The 22,961-nt window shown below is 41.9% G+C and overlaps 1 protein-coding gene across 7 annotated transcripts in view; it reads left to right on the top strand.

Annotated features, from left to right (window-relative positions):
• Rnf185 (ring finger protein 185) overlaps positions 1-22,961 on the top strand; it is a 43,305-nt gene that overhangs the window by 5,727 nt on the left and 14,617 nt on the right. For 2 of the 7 annotated variants that reach the window (XM_017800119.2, XM_029567323.1), the window contains exons 2-4: positions 3,782-3,965; positions 19,214-19,434; positions 22,771-22,789. In XM_017800119.2, the coding sequence (XP_017655608.1) occupies positions 19,259-19,434; positions 22,771-22,789 (195 nt within the window). In that variant the 5' untranslated portion in view covers positions 3,782-3,965; positions 19,214-19,258. Of the gene's footprint in view, positions 1-3,781; positions 3,966-19,213; positions 19,435-22,770; positions 22,795-22,961 lie in introns of those variants that run through there. The other 5 variants (XM_008841022.3, XM_008841023.3, XM_008841020.3 and 2 more) reach the window with 4 other exon arrangements.

Raw genomic sequence — 22,961 nt, 5'->3', positions numbered from 1 at the left:
GTGGGGGTGAAAGGGCATCCTCAAGTGTTGGTCCTCACCTTACACCTTGTTTGAGGCTGGGTCTCTTTGTTCTTTTTCCACTGTGTTTACCAGTCTAGAAGGCCCACAAGCTTCCGGAATTCTGTCTGCCTGCCATCTCCCTGTAGGAGTACTAGGATTGTGGACACCTATGCCACCAAATGGGTTCTGGGGATTCAAACTCAGGTTATCGTGGACATGGAGCAAACGCTTAGTGCCTGCCATTGGATATATTTTTAATGGTTGACTCAATTGCTCTCATAGTTCTATACATTGTTTTTTTTTCCTATTATTATTGTTACAAGGCTTGTTGGGCAGGCCAGTCTCAAATTCCTGAGTTCAACTGATCCTTCTGCTTTAGTCTCCCAAGTAGCTGGGACTCAGGTACCTCCCATCACCACCACCAGGCAGCCTCTTAACATTTTGATGTCAATGTCTGCATGTTCTTGCCATCTTCTTTGCAAGCGTTACTTATAATGTCTGTTTGAATTTCAATTTCCTTAACCATTTGTTTTTACTTAATAAAGCCAGTAAGCCAGTGCACTTTACTATGCAGACATAATATATTCATAACCACTCAGCATGTTCTTGGTGAGGCAGAAATGTAGTTTGGGTTTGTTGATGAGAAGATTGTCTTTAAAAATATAGCTAAGGGAGGCCAGGTGTGGTGGTACACACCTTTAATCCCAGCACTAGGAAAGCAGAGACAGGTGGATCTCTGTGTGTTCAAGACCAGCTGGACCTACAGGGAGACTTTGTCTCAAAAAGACCGATAGATAGATATATAGATAGATAGATAGGTAGATAGATAGATAGATAGATAGAAGATATATACATAGATAGATAGATAGACAGACAGATAGATAGATAGATACATAGATAGATAGATAGATAGATAGATAGATGATACATAGATGGATGATAGATAGATGATAGATAGATAGATAGATGATGATGATAGATGATAGATAGGTAGATGAAGATAGATAGATAGATAGATAGATAGATAGATAGATAGATAGATAGGCAAGCCAAGGATGTCTTTGAATTCCTTATCCTCCTGCCTCTACCTCCCAAGTGCTAGGATTACAGGTTTGCTCCACCATACCTGACAGAACAGATTTTTTAAAATTTATTATTATTTTTAATTATACATGTATGTGTATTTGAAAGGTATATGCACATGAGTACACTATCCATGGAGACCAGAGGTATAGATTTGGCAGTTGGTTGGTTGTGAATTGCTGGACAGGGATCCTGGAAACTGAACTCAGGTCTTTTGCAAGAGTAGTATGTACTCCTAACATCCCTTTAGCATCAAGAACAGATTTTTTTTTTAATTTTTAAAAATATTTTATTATTTTTATTTAATGTGTATGCATATATTGCCTGCGTGTAGGTAAGTGCACCCGTGTCATACACTGCCCTTGGAGGACAGAAGAGGCTGTCAGATCCCCTGGAACTGGAGTTACAGACAGTTGTTAGCTGCCATTTGGGTGCCGGGATTCGAACCCGGGTCTTCTGCAAAAACAACCAGTGTTCTTAACCGCTGAGCCATCTCTCCAGCCCTGAAGAACAGATTTTTATAAAAAAAACTTTTTGTTGTGGTTAAAAAAAAATATTAGATAGATGATAGATAGACAGACAGATAGATGATATAAAATTTTTTGGGGCGGGGGGGACCAGAAAGATGGCTCAGTAGTTAAGAGCACTGGCTACTCTTGCAAAGGACCCAGGTTTGATTCCCAGCACCCACATGATGGCTAACAGCTGTCCATAACTCCAGTTCCAGAGGAATCTGACCCCCTCTTCTGACCTCCACAGGCATTTATAAAATTTAACCATTTTACTCACTTTGAAGTGTTCAGTTGATTAATTACATTTGCAACATTATGTGATAGTCACCACTGTATATCTCTGCAACTTCACCCCAAACAGAAATTTTACTCATTGTATAGTAACTCCCCGCTTTTCCCTCCCTCAGAATCCTAGTAACTTCAATATCCTGGCTCTATAAATTTTGTTATTCTAGGTATTTCCTACTCAAACAATATATGACATTTCATGGAAATATAAGGATTTTTCCCTCTTTTTGAGATAGGCTGGCCTCAAACCCCTGAGTGCTAGAATCACAGACATGTACCACCATTCCTGGTTTATGCAGTGCTGGGGATTAAACCCAGGACCTTGCACATGCTAGGCAGACACTCTACCAATCAAGCTATATCCCTAGCCCAAATTCTTTTAAATTGTGCTAAAATACACATTATATAAAATTTATCTTAACCATTATTTTTAAAAACTTATTTTTATTCATGTATATATATCTGAGTATGCCACATGTATGCAGGTGCCCTCAAGAACTGGTGTTACAAGCAGTTGTAAGCTGTCTGACATGGGTATTGGGAACTGAAGTCAGGTCCTCTGGAAGAGCAATAAATGCTCTTAACCGTGGAGCCATCTCTCCAGTCCCATTTTAAGTGTACAATTCAGTGGTGTTAAGAACATTCATAACACAGACACATCATCACCTTTTATCTTCAGAACTCTTTGTTGTTTTGTGCTGTTTATTTCACTTAGCATATTATCCTTGAGGTTCGTGTTATAGCGTGTATCAGAATTTTCTTCTTTTTTTTTTTTTTTTTTTTTTTTTTTTTTAGACAGGGTCTTTAGTTCCTTTTTGTCTTTTTGAGACAGGGTCTCCCTGTAGCCTTAGCTGTCCTGGAACTCACTATGTGGACCAAGCTGGCCTTGAACTCAAAGAGATCCGCCTGCCTCTGCCTCCTCTGCTAGGATCAGTGGTGTGTGCCACCAAGCCCGGCTGAATTTTCTTCCTTTTTAAGACTAAATAGATCCCATTTTGTATAAAAACCACATTTGATGAACCATTCATCTGACAATGGACACTTGGGTTACTTCCATGTTTTAGCTATTGTGAACAAAGATCTTGTGAACATAGATATATAAGTATCTTTGAGCCAGGTGTGGTGATTCATGCCTGTAATCCCAGAACTCAGAAGGCTGAGATAGGAGAATTATGGCAAGTTTGAGGCCATCCTGGGCTGCATGATAAATTCTAGGCCAGCCTATAGTGTGAGACAATGTAGAAAGAACAAAATAAGCTAGGTATCTATGGTAGCTCTCATCTTACTACCAGCACTTGGGAGGTAGAGGCAGGAAAATCAGGAGTACAAGGTCATCCTTGACTACAAGTGAGTTCAGTGCCAGCTTGGGCTACAAGAACCCTGCCTCAAAAAACAAACAAAAAACATCTCTTTAAGACCCTGCTTTCAGCTCTTTGGGTATATTCCCAGAGGTGGAATTCCTACATCTTGTGGTACTTCTTTCTCCAACTCCTATGCTGGATTGAACCAGGGCTTTATGCATGTCAGGCAAGTAGCTCCTGATCTGCACCTCCCAGTACTGTGTAACTGCTTACATGTGCTCCCTTTCCCTGTTTCCTTTTCGCTTTTCTTTTGTTTGCTATATAAAAAGTGGGCATCCTACCTCTCAGAATGTATAGTCTCCATAGTTTCAGTTTTCATTTTCCTGGTGATGAGTGATGTTGAGTATCTTTTCATGTTTATTGGCTATTTGTCCATCTTTGGAGAAGATTGCTACTGACCCTTACTGACCTTAATTGCTGTCTGGTTGTCAGGACCCTATGTCTCTACGTTCTGTGTCTGTTGGATAAGATGTGGGTCCATCTCTTCATTTCGTTGGCTCACACACAGTACTTGAGCGGTTGGCCCTTGTCTTTCAGGTGGCCTTGGGACAGGCTGAAGCAGCACTTCTATGGTTATTGACCAGAGCTGAGTTCCCTCCTGCGGAAATGACCTAGGGGACTTGCTGGCTATTCCGTTCTAGGACCAGTTGCCGGGGTGATTCCCTTGGTGCTCTCTGCAGCCCCCGAAAGGTTAATATGCTCTCTCCCAATTGTGATGCAGGCATGTGTTTTTTTGTTTGTTTTTAATATATGTGTATGAGTGTTTTGCCTGCATGTATGTAAGTGTACTATGTGCACGCAATGACCTTAGAGGTCAGAAGAGGGCATTGGAGCCCTGGAACTGGAGATATGGATGGTTATTAGCCACCACGTAGGTTCTGGGAACTGGTCCTCTGCAAGAGCAGCCAGTGCTCTTAACCACGGAACCATCTGGTTTTTAAAGATGGGGTAGTTCTTTGAATGTGAAAGTGGATCCCAGGTAAGCCCAGGAAAAGTTCCTGTTTTTTTCTTAACACTATGACCTCTGCCAGGATACATCACAATGTGAGAAGTTTTGTTATTGTTAAGTAACAGTTTAATTCTGACTTGGCCATAGATTCCTTGGGGCAGGAAGCAGACCTTGTCTGGTTGGTTGGTTGGTTGGTTGGTTGGTTGGTTGGTTGGTTGGTTGTTTGGTTGGTTCTGTTGTTTATTTATTTATTTATTTATTTATTTATTTATTTATTTATTTATTTAGGTCTATTTTTGTCATTGAGTCTAATATTTGGCATTCTCTAAATGTTTGACAAACTTCCCTTGTAGTTAACACAGTTGATGGAAGATACTTTAGAACACAGGCCCAATTTGTAAAAGTTGGTATTACACCGGGCGTGGTGGTGCACGCCTTTAATCCCAGCACTTGGGAGGCAGAGGCAGGCAGATCTCTGTGAGTTCCAGGCCAGCCTGGTCCACATAGCAAGTTCCAGGACAGCTGGGGCTACAGGGAGACCCTGTCTCAAAAAAACCAAAAAAAAAAAAAAAAAAAGTTGGTATTATATTGGGGCTGGAGAGATGACTCAGCAATTAAGAGCACTGGCTGCTTTTGCAGAGGATCCAGGTTCAGTTCCAAGCACCCACATGACAGCTAATAACCATCTATAACTCCAGTTCAAGGGGATCCGAAACCCTCTTCTGACCTCCATGGGCATTGCGTGACACAGGTGCACTTATGTACATGCACGCAATGCACTCGTATACATAAAATAATAAATAAAATATTTAAAAAAATTTTTTTAAGTTGATATTATAGCTTTTTCAAAATGATACCACTTTGACTTTATTTGGTGTATGTGTACCTCTGTCTTGCATTCCCAGTGCTGGGTAATTACAAGCATGCACCACCATCTAGTTGTTTTGCTTGTTTGTTTTGATGTAGGTTCTGAGGATTTAACTCGGTTCCTCATGCTTGCAAGGCAAGCACTTTGCCAACCAAGCTGTCTCCCCATCCCTGGCTTTATTGTTTTTGACCACAGGTGCTCCTCTCCAGGAACTTTTATTGAAAAAAGAAATAAGATCATTATTTGTCAGGTATTCTCTGAATGTTATTAAACACTTGTAGAAAGTTTTCTCCTGGATTGGTTCATTCTTGTCAGTGTTTTTTATCCTCAGAGTATTTTAGAGTTCTTGCTAACCCCAGGTAAAATCTGAATTACTGACTCATGGCAACAGAAGCAAAACACTCACTTATTTTGTAAACTTTTTCACAGCAAAAGGAGGTCAGGCACCATAATCCCTGTTTGCAAGTGAGAGATTATGGCTTTCTGAGTGACAGAGATGAGCCTCAACCCAAGTCCTCTGGCCCAAGTTCACTGTATTATTAGAAATCAGCAGCCCTTAACTAGAATCTGTCCCAATCCAAATAGTTCTGAATATTTCCCAGCTATACTGGTTTGAGTTAAAATTGGCAAATTCCTGTTATTCATTCACATACGTTATTTGATATCTTTTCCCTGGCAACTTTGCTGTTGAACTTAGGAGGTGTGTTTTGCTAGAGTGGACAATAAACCGTGTATAATCAGTCTTTTGTATTAATATACACATATACATGCACGTGTGCACATACGAATAGACACAGATGCCAACCTGGACTGTTTTCTGGTTGCAGAGCCCTGATCCCCACCCTGCCTCCATTTACTTCAGAGTTTGGACCAAGGCTGGGAGTGCAGCTTTGTGATGATAGTACTTGCCTAACATTTGTGAGGTCCTGGGTTCCATCCCAGGACCTTCCACCCCTACAAAAAAGTTTGAAGCAGTGCTTAAAAACAAGTACTGAGGGACTGGAGAGATGGCTCAGTGGTTAAGAGCACTGATTGCTCTTGCAGAGAAACTGGGTTTGATTTCCAGTACCTACACGGCAGCTACAAACTGTCCTTAACTCCAGTTCCAGGGAAATCTGAAGCCCTCTTCTGACCTCCGCAGCATTGCACACCACTGGTACACTCACATACATGCAGGCAATACACTCATACACGTAAAATAAAAATAAATAAAATATTTAAAAAAAAAACAAGTACTGAATATAACATTTCTAGGTCTGAAAAACAACCGCTGTTCTTGTGTAGAACACCAATTTTCCAAAGCTTTAGTAGACTAGATTGATTTGTGTTGAGTTGTGTAATTTTACATGCTCTTGGGCATCTTGACTGGCAACCTGTCCACAGTTATGAGGTGCTCCTGAGGTGTCCAGCCCTGTGCTGAGTAAGGCTCCCAGAAGCTGGGGCAGGATGTAAGGAAACAAGAATGGATCACTGAGGTACCATGTGTAAAGCACATGGCTTGGGATTGGGAAGCTTTGCCTCTGACTGGCTCTATGACTATGGGCAAGTGACTTAACTACTTTGAGCCTAGTTCAACATTCCTGGGAATGCTAACAGTATTAGTGTTTGTCTCCAGGCAGTCTGTGAGGATCAAATGAGGTAATTTACATAGAAAGCATAGAGTATTAGCTAAAGTTACTGGTAGTGATAAGAAATACAAGGACCAAATGTGGACATCTGAGATAGAAATCTGACTTGTCTGAATCAGACTGCCCCATACTAGATTTCTCTCAGCACTAGACAGAGAGTTCTTTTAATGTCTTCAAGGAACAATGCTCATTCAGAAAGGGAAGTTGTGACTCACAAAGCTAAGCATAGCTCTGTGGGAGTGGAAACTGTGTAGAACTTGCAAAGAGTAGGGACTAGCACCTTGTTGTTTTCTCTGTTTTCTCTGGTTCTTATAACTATCTTGTAAGGAAGGTAATGACCTGGTTTCTCAAATAAGTGAAACAAAGGCTCAGAGAGAAAATAACTTGTCCAAACTTACAGAATAAGTGGCAGAAACCCAGGGTCATCAAACTCCTCTGTGTCATGCTTTTTACAATTTTTTAATTTTATCATTATTAATATTTTTTGCAGTTTAGGGATTGAACATAGGGCCTCTCTCATGCTATCTAAGCTTTCTGCCGCTGAACTGTTCTCCAGCCCCACCCCTTTTTTTTCTTTTTATTTTGAGACAGTCTTACCAAGTTGCCCATTCTGGCTTTTAACTTACTCTGTACTCCAGCAGGCCTTGAATTTTTGATCCTTCCGCCTAAACCTCCTAAGCTGAGTTACTGTGCTACCAAGTCTGGGGCCATATTTATTTTTAAAGACAAAAGTCTATAAAGAGTTAATAAACATCTTAAGATAGTGATAAAAGGGGCTATAAAAGGTAATAGTAATAAGTAATTAGAGTACCTTCCTGCCCAGAGCCCTGGGTTGATCCTAGTATCACCACACCCCCACCCCACAGGAGCCTCTTGAACCTTTAAAAGTTTGTACCAGTGATGGTCCAATACCTTTTCACTTTTGTTTGGGGTGGGTGGTGTTAAAGTTTTGAAATGGGGTCTCACCCTGTAGCCTAGACTGGCTACTTGTGATTCCTCTACCTCAGCTGTAACAGAGGTGTATTTCCATGCCCAGCTTTATGAAAATAAATGTTTCATCTCTTTTTTTTTTTTGAATCTTTGTACATGCTACATACACCCCAGTCCTATTACAGATTTTTTTTCTTTTGAGATAGTCCAGGCTGGCCTCAAACTTGTAATCCTCCTGCTTCAAACTCCTAAGTGCTAGGATTATAGGGATATACCTATAATCCATGCTCAGTTTAGAAAGAGAGTTTTTTTCCTCCTTGCTCTTCTATAGAATGTTCCCACTTTCTGAGTGCTGTGGGATCACAGGCATACACCAACATGCCTGACAGTTTTGTTTTGTTTTATGAGATAGAGTCTTGCCTCAGACTCATGAGCCTCCTGCCTCCTAAGTACTGAAATTACAGGTTTGTAATTCTATACCAGCTCTTTGTATACAATTTTGTATCTTGCTTTTTCACTTAACATTAAGTCATGTAACTGAAATTCCCATATAAACAAAAATTTCTGTGGAAGCATAATAATCTATGCTTAATAGATTAGGATAGTATAATAGAGGACTGGACATTTAGCTCAATGGTAGACTACTTTGATGTGTGAGGTACTGGGTTCAGTGACCCTCAGTGAAACCCAGTATCACATAATAAAAATAAAATTGTTTATTAATGCATGTGTGCACAAGGAAATATTCTTGGGGGGGGGGGGGAGTGTGAGTGTGCACGTGGAGACCAGAGGACAACCTTCGTTGTCATCCACAGGAATACCATCCACCTCCTTAGAGACAGGGTCTCTCTCATTGACTTGGAGCTCACTAACTAGGCTAGTGAGCTCTAGTGATCCTCCTATCTTCACTTCCCCAGTGCTGAAATTAGATGTATGCACTAGCACTCCCAGCATTTTTTTAACTGTTTAAAATAAAATTTATTTTCATTTTATGTGTATGTGTGTTATGCCTGCATATATATAAGTGTATCCGTGTCATGCAGTACCTGAGGAAGCTAGAATAGGATGTCAGATCTCCTAGAACTGGAGTTACAGACAATTGTAAGCTGCTATGTGGGTGCTGGGATTCAAATCCAGGTCCTCTGCAAGAATAGCCAGTACTCTTAACCACTGAGCCACACCCAACATTTTTACATGATTTTTGGGAATCAAACTTAGGTCCTCATTCTTGTGAGGCAAACACTTTGGCAAATGAGCTATCCCCCACCACCCCTGATTTTTTTTTTTTTTTTTAAAAAGATAGTATGAAAGGCCTGCTGTGGCAGCACATTGGTATAATCCTAGTACTCGGGAGGCAGGGCAAGGAGGAGCACTGCAAATCCCAGGCAAGCCAGGGCTATATAACAAGACTATTTCAAAAAAACCAAAACCAGGACCAGGAGAGATGGCTCAGTGGTTAAGAGCACTGGCTGCTTTTGCAGAGGAACCAGGTCTGATTCCCAGCTCCCATCTATAACTCCAGTTCCAAGAGAATCCAATGCCCTCTTCTGACCTCCAAGGGCTTTGCACAACATGGGTGCACTTACATACATGTAGGCAATGCACTCATACAAAAAAATAAATAAAATATTAAAACAAAACAAAAGATAGTATAATAATGTTACATTATGTAGGATAATCTACCATTTGGATGTATCAGTTTACTAAGCAAGGGAATGGGAACTGGGTGGGGAGAGAATCATTAAAATCGTGTTGCATTTTGGAATGTTGGGTTGGGGTTCAGGTTACGGAGCCCTGTTAGGAATGTGAGCCAAGCAAGTCAAGGCCAAAGGGCTCAAGGGAAACTAAAGACTTCTTTCCTGTCCATAGTCCTAGCTCTTGTTGCCTTACTGTCCCTATGGGCTCCATCTACACTAACCCTAATACAGTTAGTTGTCTGCCTGTCTCTTATGCTGTGTCCTCTCCAGCATCTCCTGCCTTCATACACTATGCGAACACCTCTGTCATTGTCAAATAGCTTGGGTAGCCTTGCTGGTTTACTTGTCAGTATCACCCTTAGGTTTAAAACTTTATCTCTATATCCTGAATACCTAAAAGATGTTAGGATCTTTTTATAATTCTTAGATGGTAGGAGGTGGGGGAGGTTAAGTAAATAGAGTTCAAGGTGCCAAAGAAAAGGACCAGTGCAGACCCAGGAAAAGAAGGCAGTCCGCTTAGCCTTCTCAGTCCTGGACCTGAAAGGCCATTCATGTACTTGGTCCTGTTTTCAAGATTTCTGAGGACTAAGCTTGAGACTTAAACACCAGTAGACTCTCAGACTTTAGAGCTGGTTAATCTGTGTCCCAGGTTCCAATCAAGCTACTCATTTCTTCCCACTGCAGCCTCTGTGAGTAACATAGATATTCTTGGAATGTGAGTCTTATCCTTCCCTCCATGTAGTCCATCAGCAGCCTAAGAAGCAGGGCAGGCTCAGGCATGCCAACGCTCCTTGCAGAAAGCTCCCATGTTAACAAGTATGTACTATAGGAACAAGACCTCTGCTAGGATCATGTCCAAATTTGTAATTTTTATAATGAAGATTAGCACTTTTTTGATATCTCTATATACTCTGGTTTGGAAAATTTTAGAGTTAAAAAGGAGTAGAGGAGCTGGAATATAGTCAGTGATAAAGTGCTTGCTTAGCATGCCCAAGACCCTGGGTTCAATCAAGAGAGAGACACAGAGAGAGTTGGGGGAAGGGAGGGAGGAAGAAAAGAAGGGAAGAGGTTAAAAGGGGGCGTATATGACATATGATGAATTCCAAAATTCCTACAGTTCTCTAGAATTTAAGAACTGAACACAGAGTGGGTTGAGTTCTTTGATGGTTACTGAAGGGATAGTCAGTTCTTACATTCTCTCACTTGGTCCCTTTCTCAGGAGTGAACCTGGGCTAGTGGATCAAAGGAGTGAGGATGCAGGTTTGGTTACCTTTAGCTCTGCACTAGTTGATCACTACATATTGCGAATCTGCCTTAATCTCAGCACTACATATGTCATCTTGTCATCTCGGACTGAGGAATGCTTTTCAAAACTAGGTGTGTACTTGTTTATTAAATGATCAGCTATGTCCCAGATTAGTCCAGTTCTGACTAGTCAGAGATCTGAGAGACTTGTTGCCCACCCTAATTTATTTTATTTCAAGAAAAGATCTCTCTGTGTAGCCTAGGCTTGCCTTGAACTCACTGTGTATCCCAAACTGGCCTCTACCTTGTAATAATTCTCCTCAGGCCCGAAGTGCATGGGCCATCTCATCTGGGCACCCCAATGTATCTGACATCTCTGCAGTCCCTGAAGGTTGTGCATTCTGAGATAGGCCCAGAGGTCACTTACTGCCCCTCTCAGACTGTGTTGTGCTGGTATTGCTACTTGCTTTTGATAAGAGTTCTTTGCATTCTAGAACTGGGGTTCTGAAACTCTTTCATCAGAGAGAATCATCTAGGGTGGAGGAAGAAAAATATGTAAAAAATAGATGATCCTACCTGGACATGAGGCCAGCCTAGTTTCCATAGCAAGTTCCAGGCCAGCTGGGGCCATAAAGAGACCCTGTCTCAAAAAAACAGGGGGAAAAAAAAATAGATGGTCCTGATCTAGACCCTATTTGTCACTGTGAAACCCAGGTAATTTTGATAGAGTCTCATATTAAGAATTCTTATTAATTGGGGCTGGAGAGATGACTCAGTAGTTAAGAGCACTGACTGTTCTTGCAGAAGACCTGGGTTTGAATCCCAGCACCCACATGCTAGCTAGCAACTGTCCATAACTCCATTTCCAGGGGATCCAACCCCCTTTCTGTCCTCCTCAGGTACTGCACAACATGAATGCACTTACATACATGCAGACATAACACTCATACACATAAAATTTTTAAAAATTAAAAAAAAGACTTCTTATAATTAACCACATGCCTTTTAGCTACTATGCTAAACTTCAGAGTTTCAGCTTGCTGCTGACCTTCTACTTGGTAGCACCAAATGTGCCATGTAGTTGTCAGTGGAAAATTATTGGCTACATGAATTCGTGGATGCATGGTGAACTTGCTCTGTATTCAGTTCAAAAAGCAAAGAAGTTATAGCACTGTGGAATGAATTTGAGGGAAAACCAAGACTATTACTGGATTTCATAAAGCTGCATATTAATGAAGAAGTAGCATATAAAATATTAAGAATGGGTCTAGAGAGATGACTCGGAGGTTATGAGAGCTAACTGTTCTTGCAGAAGACCCAGGTTCAAATCCCAGCACCCACATGGTGGCTAACAACTGTCGTAACCGTCAGTAACTCCAGTCCAGGGGATCTGATGCCCTCTTCTATCCTCCACAACACTGCAAGACATGGGTGCAGTTACATGGAGGCATAACACTCATACACATAAAATAAAAATAAATAATTTTTTTTAATGTTAAGACTAATATGGTATTGGAATGTCTGATTTGGCACCATATGGTGGCCTGGCCTTAAGTCATTTAACCTCCCTGGCCTGATGCCCATATCTGTAAAATGGAGTAAGAATCAAAAGCAGCGATAGTTTTATAAACTAGAATGTGGTTCGAGTTGAGTGAAGAATGGCTGGGTACAGTGACACATGCCTGTAGTCCCAGCACTGAGGAGGTTCATGAGGTAGGAGGATCACTTGAGTCCTGAAGTTTAATACCAGCTCCAATGAGGAAGTTACTGTATAGCCAGGTCAAAGTCTGACTATATGTTGGGACCAGGATTTATTTTAGCAGTTCCAGTATGTTTGGGGCCCTTTCCTTTTTACTCTGTCTAGTTCCTGAGTCAACCAGGGCCTGTATTATCTGACTACTATCCTAGGCCTACAGGGCTCATGAGGCTGTGGCTACATTCTTTTCTTTTATAGGCACTCAGTAGACGGCCCCCAAGGATGCTGCTCATCCCTGTCTTGCACATGGGGTTAGGAATGAGGTAGAGAAGAGGCTCCAGACATGTGTGTGGCTCAGGAACCCAGAATTGCAGAGGGATTTGTGAGCAGCCAACCTGGCTGCTGACCAAAACCAGTCATGCATATTTGTACCTACTCACTCAGCAGATATTGAGTACTGGGCTGAGGCTCTAGATCTGAGGGAAGGGAATTGGAATGAGAGTAGTGTGATCTGTCTAGAGTTAGCACGGATAAGCCTGTCCTAGTATCTGGTCTGCTGTACCCTGCAAACTCTGAGCTGGCCTGTTACTGTTTCCTGATTATTCCCACCCCAATACCTCCCTTGCCCCTCATTTTTCCCTTATGTCTGTGTGTGGAAATAGGGGTTATGCAGAGCTTGTTGGATCCAGGTAGGGTGGGTTCATAAGAAGTGGTACATATGTGGCAATATCCCTGTTCCACTTTGGTTTGCCCTCCAGGTCCCTGACCTTGATAGCCTTGTATGAGGCATATGCCCTTACTTTCCAAGGGGTAAAATTAATTTATTGAGACAATTTTGTGAAACTCAAATTGGCCTCAAACTTGCTATGGAGCCAAGAATGACCTGGAACTTCTGATGTTCCTGCTACTATCTCTCAAGTGCTAGAATTACAGGCATGTGCCACTATGCCTGGTCTTAGGGTGCTAGGAACGAAATCCAGTGTTCTGTGTGTGCTAGACAGACACTCTGATGACTGAGATAAATGCCCAGACCCAGAAAAAAAAAAAGAAATTTAAGCCATGGCCAGTCAGTAGTGGATTAGGACTTGAACTTAGAGCTCTTTAGGATTGGAAAAAACTAGGACATTATGGGAAATTTTGAAAAAATATACTGCTACACTGATTTCAAAAGTAGAAAACTAGCCAGGTCTGGTGGCACACACATACCTTAATACCAGAACTTGGGAAGCAGAGGAAAGTAAATCTCTGTGAATTCGAGGTGAGCTTGGTCTATAAAACAAGTTCTAGGCCAGCCAGGGCTACATAGTGAGACCTTGTTTTAAAAATAAACAAATAATATATAAAAAAATCACAGGGCTGGAGAGATGGGTCAGTGGTTAAGAGCACTGGCCGCTCTTACAGAAGACTTGGGTTTGGTTCCGAGCACTCACATGGGCCACTAACAACTGTCCTAACTCCAGTTCCAGGGGATCCAATGCCCTCTTCTGACCTCTGAGGGCATTGCATGACATGGGTGCACTTACGTACATGCAGGCAGTACACAAATACACATAAAATGAAAATCATAGTTTTAAATGTCACTTAAATTTTAGAGGACTAAGGAAATATGTCATTACTACAAAACCCCTACTTAGGGACTTAGGTATATAGATGTGTGTATTCTTGTGTATTTAAAGATATTTCCAGGGCTGGAGAGGTGGCTTAGTGGTTAAGAACACTGGTTGTTCTTACAGAAGACCTGGGTTCAAATCCCAGCACCCACATGGCAGCTAACAACTGTCCGTAACTCCAGTTCCAGGGGATCCAACAGCCTCTTCTGTTCTCTGTGGGCATTGTACAACACGAGTGCACTTAGCTACATGCAGGCAATACACACATACACATAAAAATAATAAATAAAACATATTTTAAAAAAAGATATTTCCTAGCCAGGTATGGTGGCACATGCCTTTAATTCTAGCATTCAGGCAGATCTCTGAGTTCAAGGCCAGCCTGGTCTACATAGTAAGTTCCAGGCTAGCTGGGACTTCAGGGAGACCCTGTCTCAAAAAGACCAAAATAAATAAAATAAAGCCAGGCATAGTGGTGCACACCTGTAGTCCCAGCACTTGGGAGGCAGAGGCAGATGAATCTCTGTGAGTTCAAGGCCAGCCTGGTCTACATAATGAGTTCCAGGACAGCTGGGGCTACAGGGAGACCCTGTCTCAAAAAGACCAAATGATTGATAGGTGATTGATAGATGATAGATAGATAGATTTCCTCATACTAATATTTATTATTGTAACAAATATACATATATTTTACAACTCTTTAAAAACTTATTATAAGGGACTGGAGAGAGGACTCAGCAGTTAAGAGCGCTGACTCCTCTTGCAGAGGAACCAGGTTCAATTCCCAACACCCACATTGTGGCTAACAACTGTCTGTAATTCCTGTTCTGCCAGGTGTTGTGGTGCATGCCTTTAATCCCAGCACTCAGGAGGTAGAGGCAGATGGATCTTTGTGAGTTAAAGTCCAGCCTGGTCTACATAGTGAGTTCCAGGCCAGCTGGGGCTACAGGGAGACCCTGTCTCAAAAAAAAGACCAAAAACAACAAAACAAAACAAAACTTCAGTTCCTGGGGAATCCAGTGCCCTCTTCTGACCTCTACAGGCATTATATGACACAGGTGCATTTACACACATGCCAGCAGTACACTCATACACATAAAATAAAATATTTTTAAAAGAAATTGAATTTTTAAAAGTTATAAAACTGATAACTGCTTGTTATAAAAAATCAAAACAGGATAAGAATATAAAACTCACCAGGTGTGGTGGTGCACACCTTTAATCCCAGCACTTAGGAGGCAGAGACAGGTGGATTTCTCTGAGATTGAGGTCAGCCTGCTCTATGTAGTGAGTTCCAAGCCAACCAGGGCTATAGGGAGAATCTATCTCAAAACAAAGCAAAACAAAATTTATTATGGAAAATTTCAAATATACACAAAAATAGAGTAGTACATAATCCTCATCATTTCTTTTTTAAATATTTTGTTTATTATTTTTATTATTTTGTGTGTATGAATATATTGCCTGCATGTATGTGAGTGCACCCATGTTGTGCAATACCGCGGAGGTCAGAAGAGGGCTTCGTATTCCCCTGGAACTGGAGTTAAGGACGGTTTGCAGCCGCCATGTGGGTGCTGGGAATCGAACCTGGGTCCTCTACAAGAGCAGTCAGTGCTCTTAACCGCTGAGCCATCTCTCCAGCCTCCATCATTCATTTCTAATAACGCTGAGCCATCTCTCCAGCCTCTCATCATTCATTTCTAATAACGCCCATGTTCTTGTTTCATCTTTTCTCTCCACTTTCACCCCCCACCTCCGTGTGTGTGTGTGTGTGTGTGTGTGTGTGTGTGTGTGTGTGTGTGTTTGTGTGTGAACACATACATGTGCATACAGGTATGTGGAGGTCAGAGTTGGATGTCAAGTGTCTTCCTCAGTCATTCCACTTTATTTTTTGAGACAGGGTCTCTCACTTAACCCAGAACTTAATGATTCAGCTAGACTAGGCTGGCCAGTGAGCTTCAGGGATCTGCTTGTCTCCACACCTCTAGCACTATGGTAACTGATGGTGCAACCAAGCCTGGCTTTTTATGGAAGGTGCTGGGGACCCAAACTCAAGTCCTCAAATGTGAGAGGCAAGCAGCAAGCATTTGACTTGAGTGAGCCTTTGTCCCAGTCTCACTCTGGAATATTTTAAAGTAAATCCCAAACATCTTACCGTTCTTTCATAAATATTCAGTATGTATAGTCAGATGGTAATTTATTTGTGTGTGTGTGTGTTCATTTGGGTGTCCTTCCTCAGGAGCAATCTGCCTTGTTTTTTTGAGTCAGAGCCTCTTATTACTTGGAGCTCACCTGATTAGGCAATGTTGGTGGCCAGCAAATTCCAGGAGTCACTTGTCTCCCCTACTTCCTCGCCCCCCCGTCCCATACTGGGATTACAAGTGTATCCTCATGCCTGATTTTTTTTTTTTTTTTCTTTTTTGAGACAGGGTCTCCCTTTAGCCCTAGCTGTCCTGGAATTCACTATGTAAACCAGGCTGGCCTTGAACTCATGGAGATCCGCCTGCCTCTGCCTCCCAAGTGCTGGGACTAGAGGTGTGCACCACCACACCCGGCTATGCCTGACTTTTTTACATGGCTCCTGGAGATCGAATTCATGTCTTCATGCTTGCATAGCAAGCACTTCACTGACTCCCCAACCCACAGATGGTAATTTATTTTTAAGTTCATAATACCACGATCAAACCCAACAAAATTAACACTAATTCTGCCAAGGAAAAATAAAACAGATGTAGCATTGGTTTGGGAGACAAAATGGAATGGGAAGGCCATTGTTAATCAGACTTTAGGCATTTCCACAGCTGAGCCTTTGAAACAAGCTGGACAGGCCCACACCCAGATAGGAGTTGACCTTCAAATTATTATTATTATTATTATTATTATTATTATTATTATTATTTATCTTTTTGAGACAGGGTTTCCCTGTAGCTCCAGCTGGCCTGGAACTCCCTATGTAGACCAGGCTAACCTGGAACTCACAGAAATCCACCTGCCTCTGCCTCCTATGTGCTGGGACTAAAGGATTATGCTACCATACCCAGCTTGACCTTTGAATTATTGTTAATGTCTCCTTATTTTTACACAAAGGACCCCTTTCTTCAAACTACCCAGACTGAGACTACTCAATTCTCTTTCTTAAAAAAAAAATTAAACTACATTTAATTATTTATTGTGTGTCTGTGAGCATGCATGAGTGCCATAGCACATGTGTGGAGATCAGAGGACAACTTTCAGGGGAGTCAGTTCTCTCCAACCGTGTGGGTCCTGCATAGGACTTAGGGTATCAGGTCTGGCAGCAATTCCTTTACCAGCTGAGCCATCTTTCTGAACCCCCAATCAACTTCTTACAAGATACACATTTCTAATCCTTTGCCAGTTTAAAGATGCAATTCTGTAAGACATTAGAACACATTAATAATGTCAGTTTAAATCTGTGTTTTCTTGGATTACAGTTCTATTTAGCCCCAAATAAATGTGATTTTCTTTATTGTCAGGTAGATTGATTTTATTCCCTATTGACAATTCCTTAAATATCCAGAGTCCTGGTATTAAAGTTATGAGCCACCATGCCCAGCTAGTTCTTAATTTTAAAAGATAAAAATTTTAACTGGGTGTCAGGTGTCTTTTAATGCTCTTTTAATCCCAGCACTCAGGAGGTAGAGGCAGGTGAATCTCTGTGAGTTCAAGGCCAGCCTGGTTTACATAGCAAATTCCAGGGCAGCTGGGGCTAGAGGGAGACCCTGTCTCAAAAAGCACCGCCCCCCCCCCAAAAAAAAGATGAAAAATTTTTCAACAAAGAAACACTTGAGCTTGGGAATATGGCTCCGTAGTGAAGTACTTAATGTTTACCTAACACTGAGGGCCTGTGTTCACCCTCCAGCACCACACTAAAAATAAACAAAGAAAGATAAAGTTTTAGCAGAGGAGGAAGCTTTCCACCGTGGAGAAGGGCTTGGAGCTGAGACTTGCAAGACTCCCGTACTGTTAGCAGGCAGCTGCCCTTCTGGGACATCACGTAAAATGATGTAACTGAGTGAAAAAGTGGTGGAGAGCCAGCTTCTCTCCCTGCTCAAGTCACTAAGCTGTTGCTGTAGTGAGAGATGCTCATGAGTCCCAAGCTAAGTCTGCCCTGTGAAGGCTCAGTTGAAAGCTTTTTGGTCTGATAAAACCAACTTTGTTGGACTTCATCTTTTCTTACTGTGGAAGCTGAAATCAAGTGGTCTTCTGGTGCTCCAGGGGTGAGTCCTCATTTTGTACACGAGAGCAGTATGGCCAGAAAAAAATGTGGCTCCTAGCAAGTTAGAGGCTGGGCTGAGTCTAAACCTACACTTCTCTGACTATGGTAGCCAGTCAGCATTTCCTACTTTGAATTTCTGAGATAATGAGGGCAACCAAATGAGGCTGCTGACAGATTCTTAATGTGTACTCAGAATTCCTGAGTGTCCCTTCGCTTGAGTCTTCTTGCCTGAGTTCTTTGGCTTGGAGGTAGTAGTTAACAGTGATCTGTTTCCACTGGATTTGATTACCAGCTTTGTCTATGGTGGTGCGGTGGTTTGAATACAAATAGTGTGCCATGAGTTCTGGTCGCAAACCCATACTAGTCAGCTAGCCAGGGAACTCCGGCTGCAGTTTCCTGAAAAGATCAGACTAGGTCAGGATTGCCCAGAGCATAGCATAATGTACAGATGACTTTGGGTGGTATGAGAGTAGACAACTTTTTCTTCATTACGTTCATATTTATCTTTCACATATAGTAAGTAATACTATATCATTAACAAGTGACATAAACTTCCTCCTTAAATATGTTGGTAAATTTATACAAAATCAGGTAAGTAGTATTCCAGCGTGGCAGAAAGAGGAATGCCAAGTGCAGAAGGCCATCATCTGGCTGCTCCAAGCTTCCTAGTCTTTCACAGTTACATGAATTCCTTTATATTTTGGCATATACCAATCACAGCCTTGAGTAGATTCTGTTCTCCTAGCCAACATAGACGTTAACCAAAAATAAAAGACAGCCTGAAAGTTCAGGTTAATGGAGCATATGCTTACCATCTGGACGTACAGGAGAATATATAGACAAATGAGAAAGCTCCTATTGAGAACCTTCTAGAGACTACTCTGTTTTTGTAGTTTGTGTTTATGAGGTGTATTTTGGCCATGTTCATGAGCAGCTCATGAGAAGTACATAGATGCCCCACAGTTATCATCCTTGTGACCCTCTGGGAAATCTGTCTGAAGATTCGGTCATAACCATAGTCCAGAGCTGAGAGAAAATTGAGGTGTTGGCATGGAAGTTGGAGGAAGTAGGCTGAAGAAATGAGTAATCAAGGGCTTTCTGTCTTTCAGGATTTCCTTGAGAATCTTCACTAAAAGCTTTGCTGGCAGCCAAGGATGGCAAGCAAGGGGCCCTCGGCCTCTGCATCCACTGAGAATTCCAATACAGGGGGGCCCAGTGGCAGCAGCAATGGCACTGGCGAGAGTGGAGGTCAGGACAGCACCTTTGAGTGCAACATATGCCTGGATACAGCCAAGGACGCCGTCATCAGCCTGTGTGGCCACCTCTTCTGGTGAGTGCCCCTGCTGCCATCTCTTCAGACACACTGCCAGGTTTGAAAGCCCATGACCCTGGGCATATTTGGAGAAGAAAGTTTCTTGCCCATTTTGGGTCTTGATACACTCAGACCCAAGGAGTGAGAAACCTGTTTCCATCCCAGGTCTACTCCTGAAGGACTGGGTGACCTACAGAAAATCATACTTCCACCCTGGTCTTCTTCCAAACTCTCCAGTAATTACACCACTTAGTGAGCATCTACTGTCACTTACTATGCTAAGCCTACAGGCAATATTACATAGTGGTTGTGAGCAAGAACTCTGTGGAGCCAGGCTTCCTCCTCCTCAGTCTTGACTCTACCACTTTCCAGTTGATGATCTTGGACAGGGTGCTTACATGCACTCTGCCTCATTTTACAGGATTTTCTCAGTATTAAATGACCCAAAATAGTAAACATGTTAGTAGAGCACATAGCATGCAGCAAATACTATGTTAGCTATGACTTTAAATGTTACTATATTTTATGCATATGCTTCTGAAATGAAGTGGCAGGCTCTGTGTCCTTCCAGCCTCGGTGGTTACAGAAACCCCTGCTGTCTCTGAGAACTGAAGTGAATGTTGAATAGTAGTAGTTTGGTTTTTTCCTATTGAGATTTTGAGCTAAACTTTGAAGGCTAGAAGGGAACCTTGAAAGTAGACGTAAGGTGAAGGGTATGTACCACTTTAAAACAGCCATTTCTAGAGATGAGCATTTGTACTGTTGGGTTCATCTGGGACCCTGAGTCTGCTGTCCACTTCTCAACAAAACCCTGGGTGGGAGGCTGGGTATTTTAAGGTACAAGAACCATTGTGAAGGTTGGGCCAGATTATCAAGTGTTTTAATGCAGGAATGTGGTGTGAAAAAAGGGTCATGTGAGCAATATTTAGGGAAATTTAAATTCTCAACAGTATAAAAGGTAAATTTATTAATGAGTTAATAGAATAGACTAGAGACCTTTGTTCTTGAGATGTTTGCTCTAATTGTTGTTTCATGTAGATCAGCCTTATCTTAGAAACTGGAGATACTTCAGGGTACCATAAAACCAGATCTTAAAGTGAGTGACAGAATTGAGAATTAAGACGCAGGGTACCATTGGGAAGAACACAGATTCAAAGATGAAGCAGATGGTTCCAGCCTGGATAGCATGTCATTAGGCAAATTTGTCTCTATACCTCAGTTTCCTCTTCTGTAAAGTGGTAGTAATTGTATCCCCTAGTGACCATCCAGTGACATTAGTAAAAATCTATTCAATCACACTCTGACACAGTTGTTACTTAATAAAAGGGAGGAATCAGAAAAATTATTTCTGTGTGTTTTGTTTTTCAGAGAGGTCTTGTTATGTCACCTTAGCTGGGCTGAAATTCACTATGTAGAGCAGACTGGCCTTGAACTTCTGACAGTCCTCTTGCCTCTGCCTCCTGAATCCTATCCTTATTATCCTGAGCTTTGCTCTGAGGGTTATCATTCACCTCTACTTCTCCATAGCATTTGAGGGAAGCTGCTAGTGGAGGTCTCCTGTGATTTGGGGTGCCATCTGTAGAGGTTAGAGTAGCACCAGGAGTTTTATGTTGGAGTCAGATGTGGGGCATCTGTTATGTCTAGCAACGTTGTGTATTTGGTTTATGAAACTAGCCTCATTCAAGAATTGGGAAAGGTACTTTCTTCCTAGTCCAAAGTTTTACTCAGCTAGAAAAGACATGATTATGAGAGGCACTGTAGCTACATTTTCTACTGCCCTGCCACATAGTACATTGTAGTAGATATTTATTGAATGAATTAATTAGTAAGAAAGAAAAGAAATATTAAAAATCTGGAATTGAGGCCGGGCGTGGTGGCACACACCTTTAATCCCAGCACTCAGGAGGCAAATGCAGGCAGATCTCTGTGAGTTCAATGCCAGGCGGATCTCTGTGAGTTCAAAGCCAGCCTGGTCTACATAGTGAGTTTCAGGACAGCTGGGGCTACAGGGAGACCCTGTCTCAAGAAGACAAAAAAAAAAAAAAAAAAATCTGGAATTGAATAATTTTCCCTTCAATATCATGGGTGTGTGTGTGTGTGTGTGTGTGTGTGTGTGTGTGTGTATGTGTATGCAGAGCTAGATATTAAAAGAGCAGTAAAGAGTTTTTGGTCCCAGTGTAAGTTGTTACATGTTTTTGAGCCTTGCCTTCTGCTTTTGAAAAATGAGGCATTAGAGCCAGGGGTGCTGTGCACACCTATAATCCTACCACCCTTGAAGTCTGAGGCAGAAGATCATGAGTTTGAGGCCAGTCTGGCTACATAGTGAGACCCTATGTCTAATGAATAAAAATTATAATTTTTTTTTTTTTTTGGTCTTTTTGAGACAGGGTCTCCTGTAGCCCCAGCTGTCCTAAAACTCCCTATGTAGCCCAGGCTGGCCTCGAACTCAAAAAGACCCGCCTGCCTCTGCCTCCCAAGTGCTGGAATTACAGGCATGGGCCACCACACCTGGCTATAATTTTTTTTTTTTTTTTTTAAAGAGACATTGAGCAACAGCTCTATAAATTGAAGGCGACACTTTCTGCCAAGTAACCTCTCTATCCTTTCCATTACATAAAGGAGGCCTGCACTTTTAAGTAGGCCTGCACTTTTAAGCTACTTCCTGCCAAGAGAGCTCTGAAGACTTTGGTCAGCCTTGAAAGTTTGTAAACTGAATCTGGACTACCAGAGAATCCACACATCACTTACGAGCCTAAGGAGACTATGAACCCACTGACATTGGTTATAAAATTGTGTTTGTTGTCTGTACCTGCTTGCTTGTGTATATGCATGCATGTTGCATGACAGTTCTCTGAATTTCCTACAGAGGATACCTAGCTTTATTGGATTCCTTCAGAGCCTGTAACCTTTCAAAGGCTAATGTGTAGATAAGCTTTATCTGAGCTGTCTGGGCCTTGGAAGTCTACATTTGTCTTGGAATCCCAGGGGTGGAGACTGAAATCTTATCTCTGCTATTTTGTTTTTCCTGTGGCTTTAGCCTTTTCTTTTCAGAGTTTCATGTAGCCCAGGCTGGCCTCAAATTTATACGGTTGAGGATGACCTTGAACTCCTGATCCTCTCCTGCCTCTACCTCCCAAGTGTTGAGATAACAGATGTGAGCCTATACACCAAACTTAGTCATCCTTTCCTCATTTGTGATGCCAAGTAATCCCTGTAAATCCTTCAGTAGGGTTCCATGCCTCAGGCCAGATTCTGATGCTCCTTCCCTACTCAAGTGTTTTTGCTAATGAAAGCATTTTTCTCCTTCTTCCCTTTCTCCTTCCTGATGACTGGTTGCCCTGGGGACTCTGATAGTTGGCCATGTTTACATCAGGTAAGGTAAATTTCATTTTACTTTGTCTTTCATCAGCTGTAGTTGCACAAGACAGCCCTAGTCTCTGTAGACTACTGTCAGACACTGCAATCTCCTCTGCTTCTGGGCTTGGTTACTTGTTTAACCCTTAGCCCTTTTTACACACTTACCCATTGGCAAGCATTTGATATAA

Source organism: Nannospalax galili, unplaced genomic scaffold (genome assembly GCF_000622305.1).
Source record: "Nannospalax galili isolate Female #2095 unplaced genomic scaffold, S.galili_v1.0 scaffold259, whole genome shotgun sequence".
Taxonomy (NCBI): Eukaryota; Metazoa; Chordata; class Mammalia; order Rodentia; family Spalacidae; genus Nannospalax; species Nannospalax galili.
The sequence above is the reverse complement of the archived record's forward strand: the minus strand, read 5'-3'. Positions and strand labels throughout refer to the sequence as shown.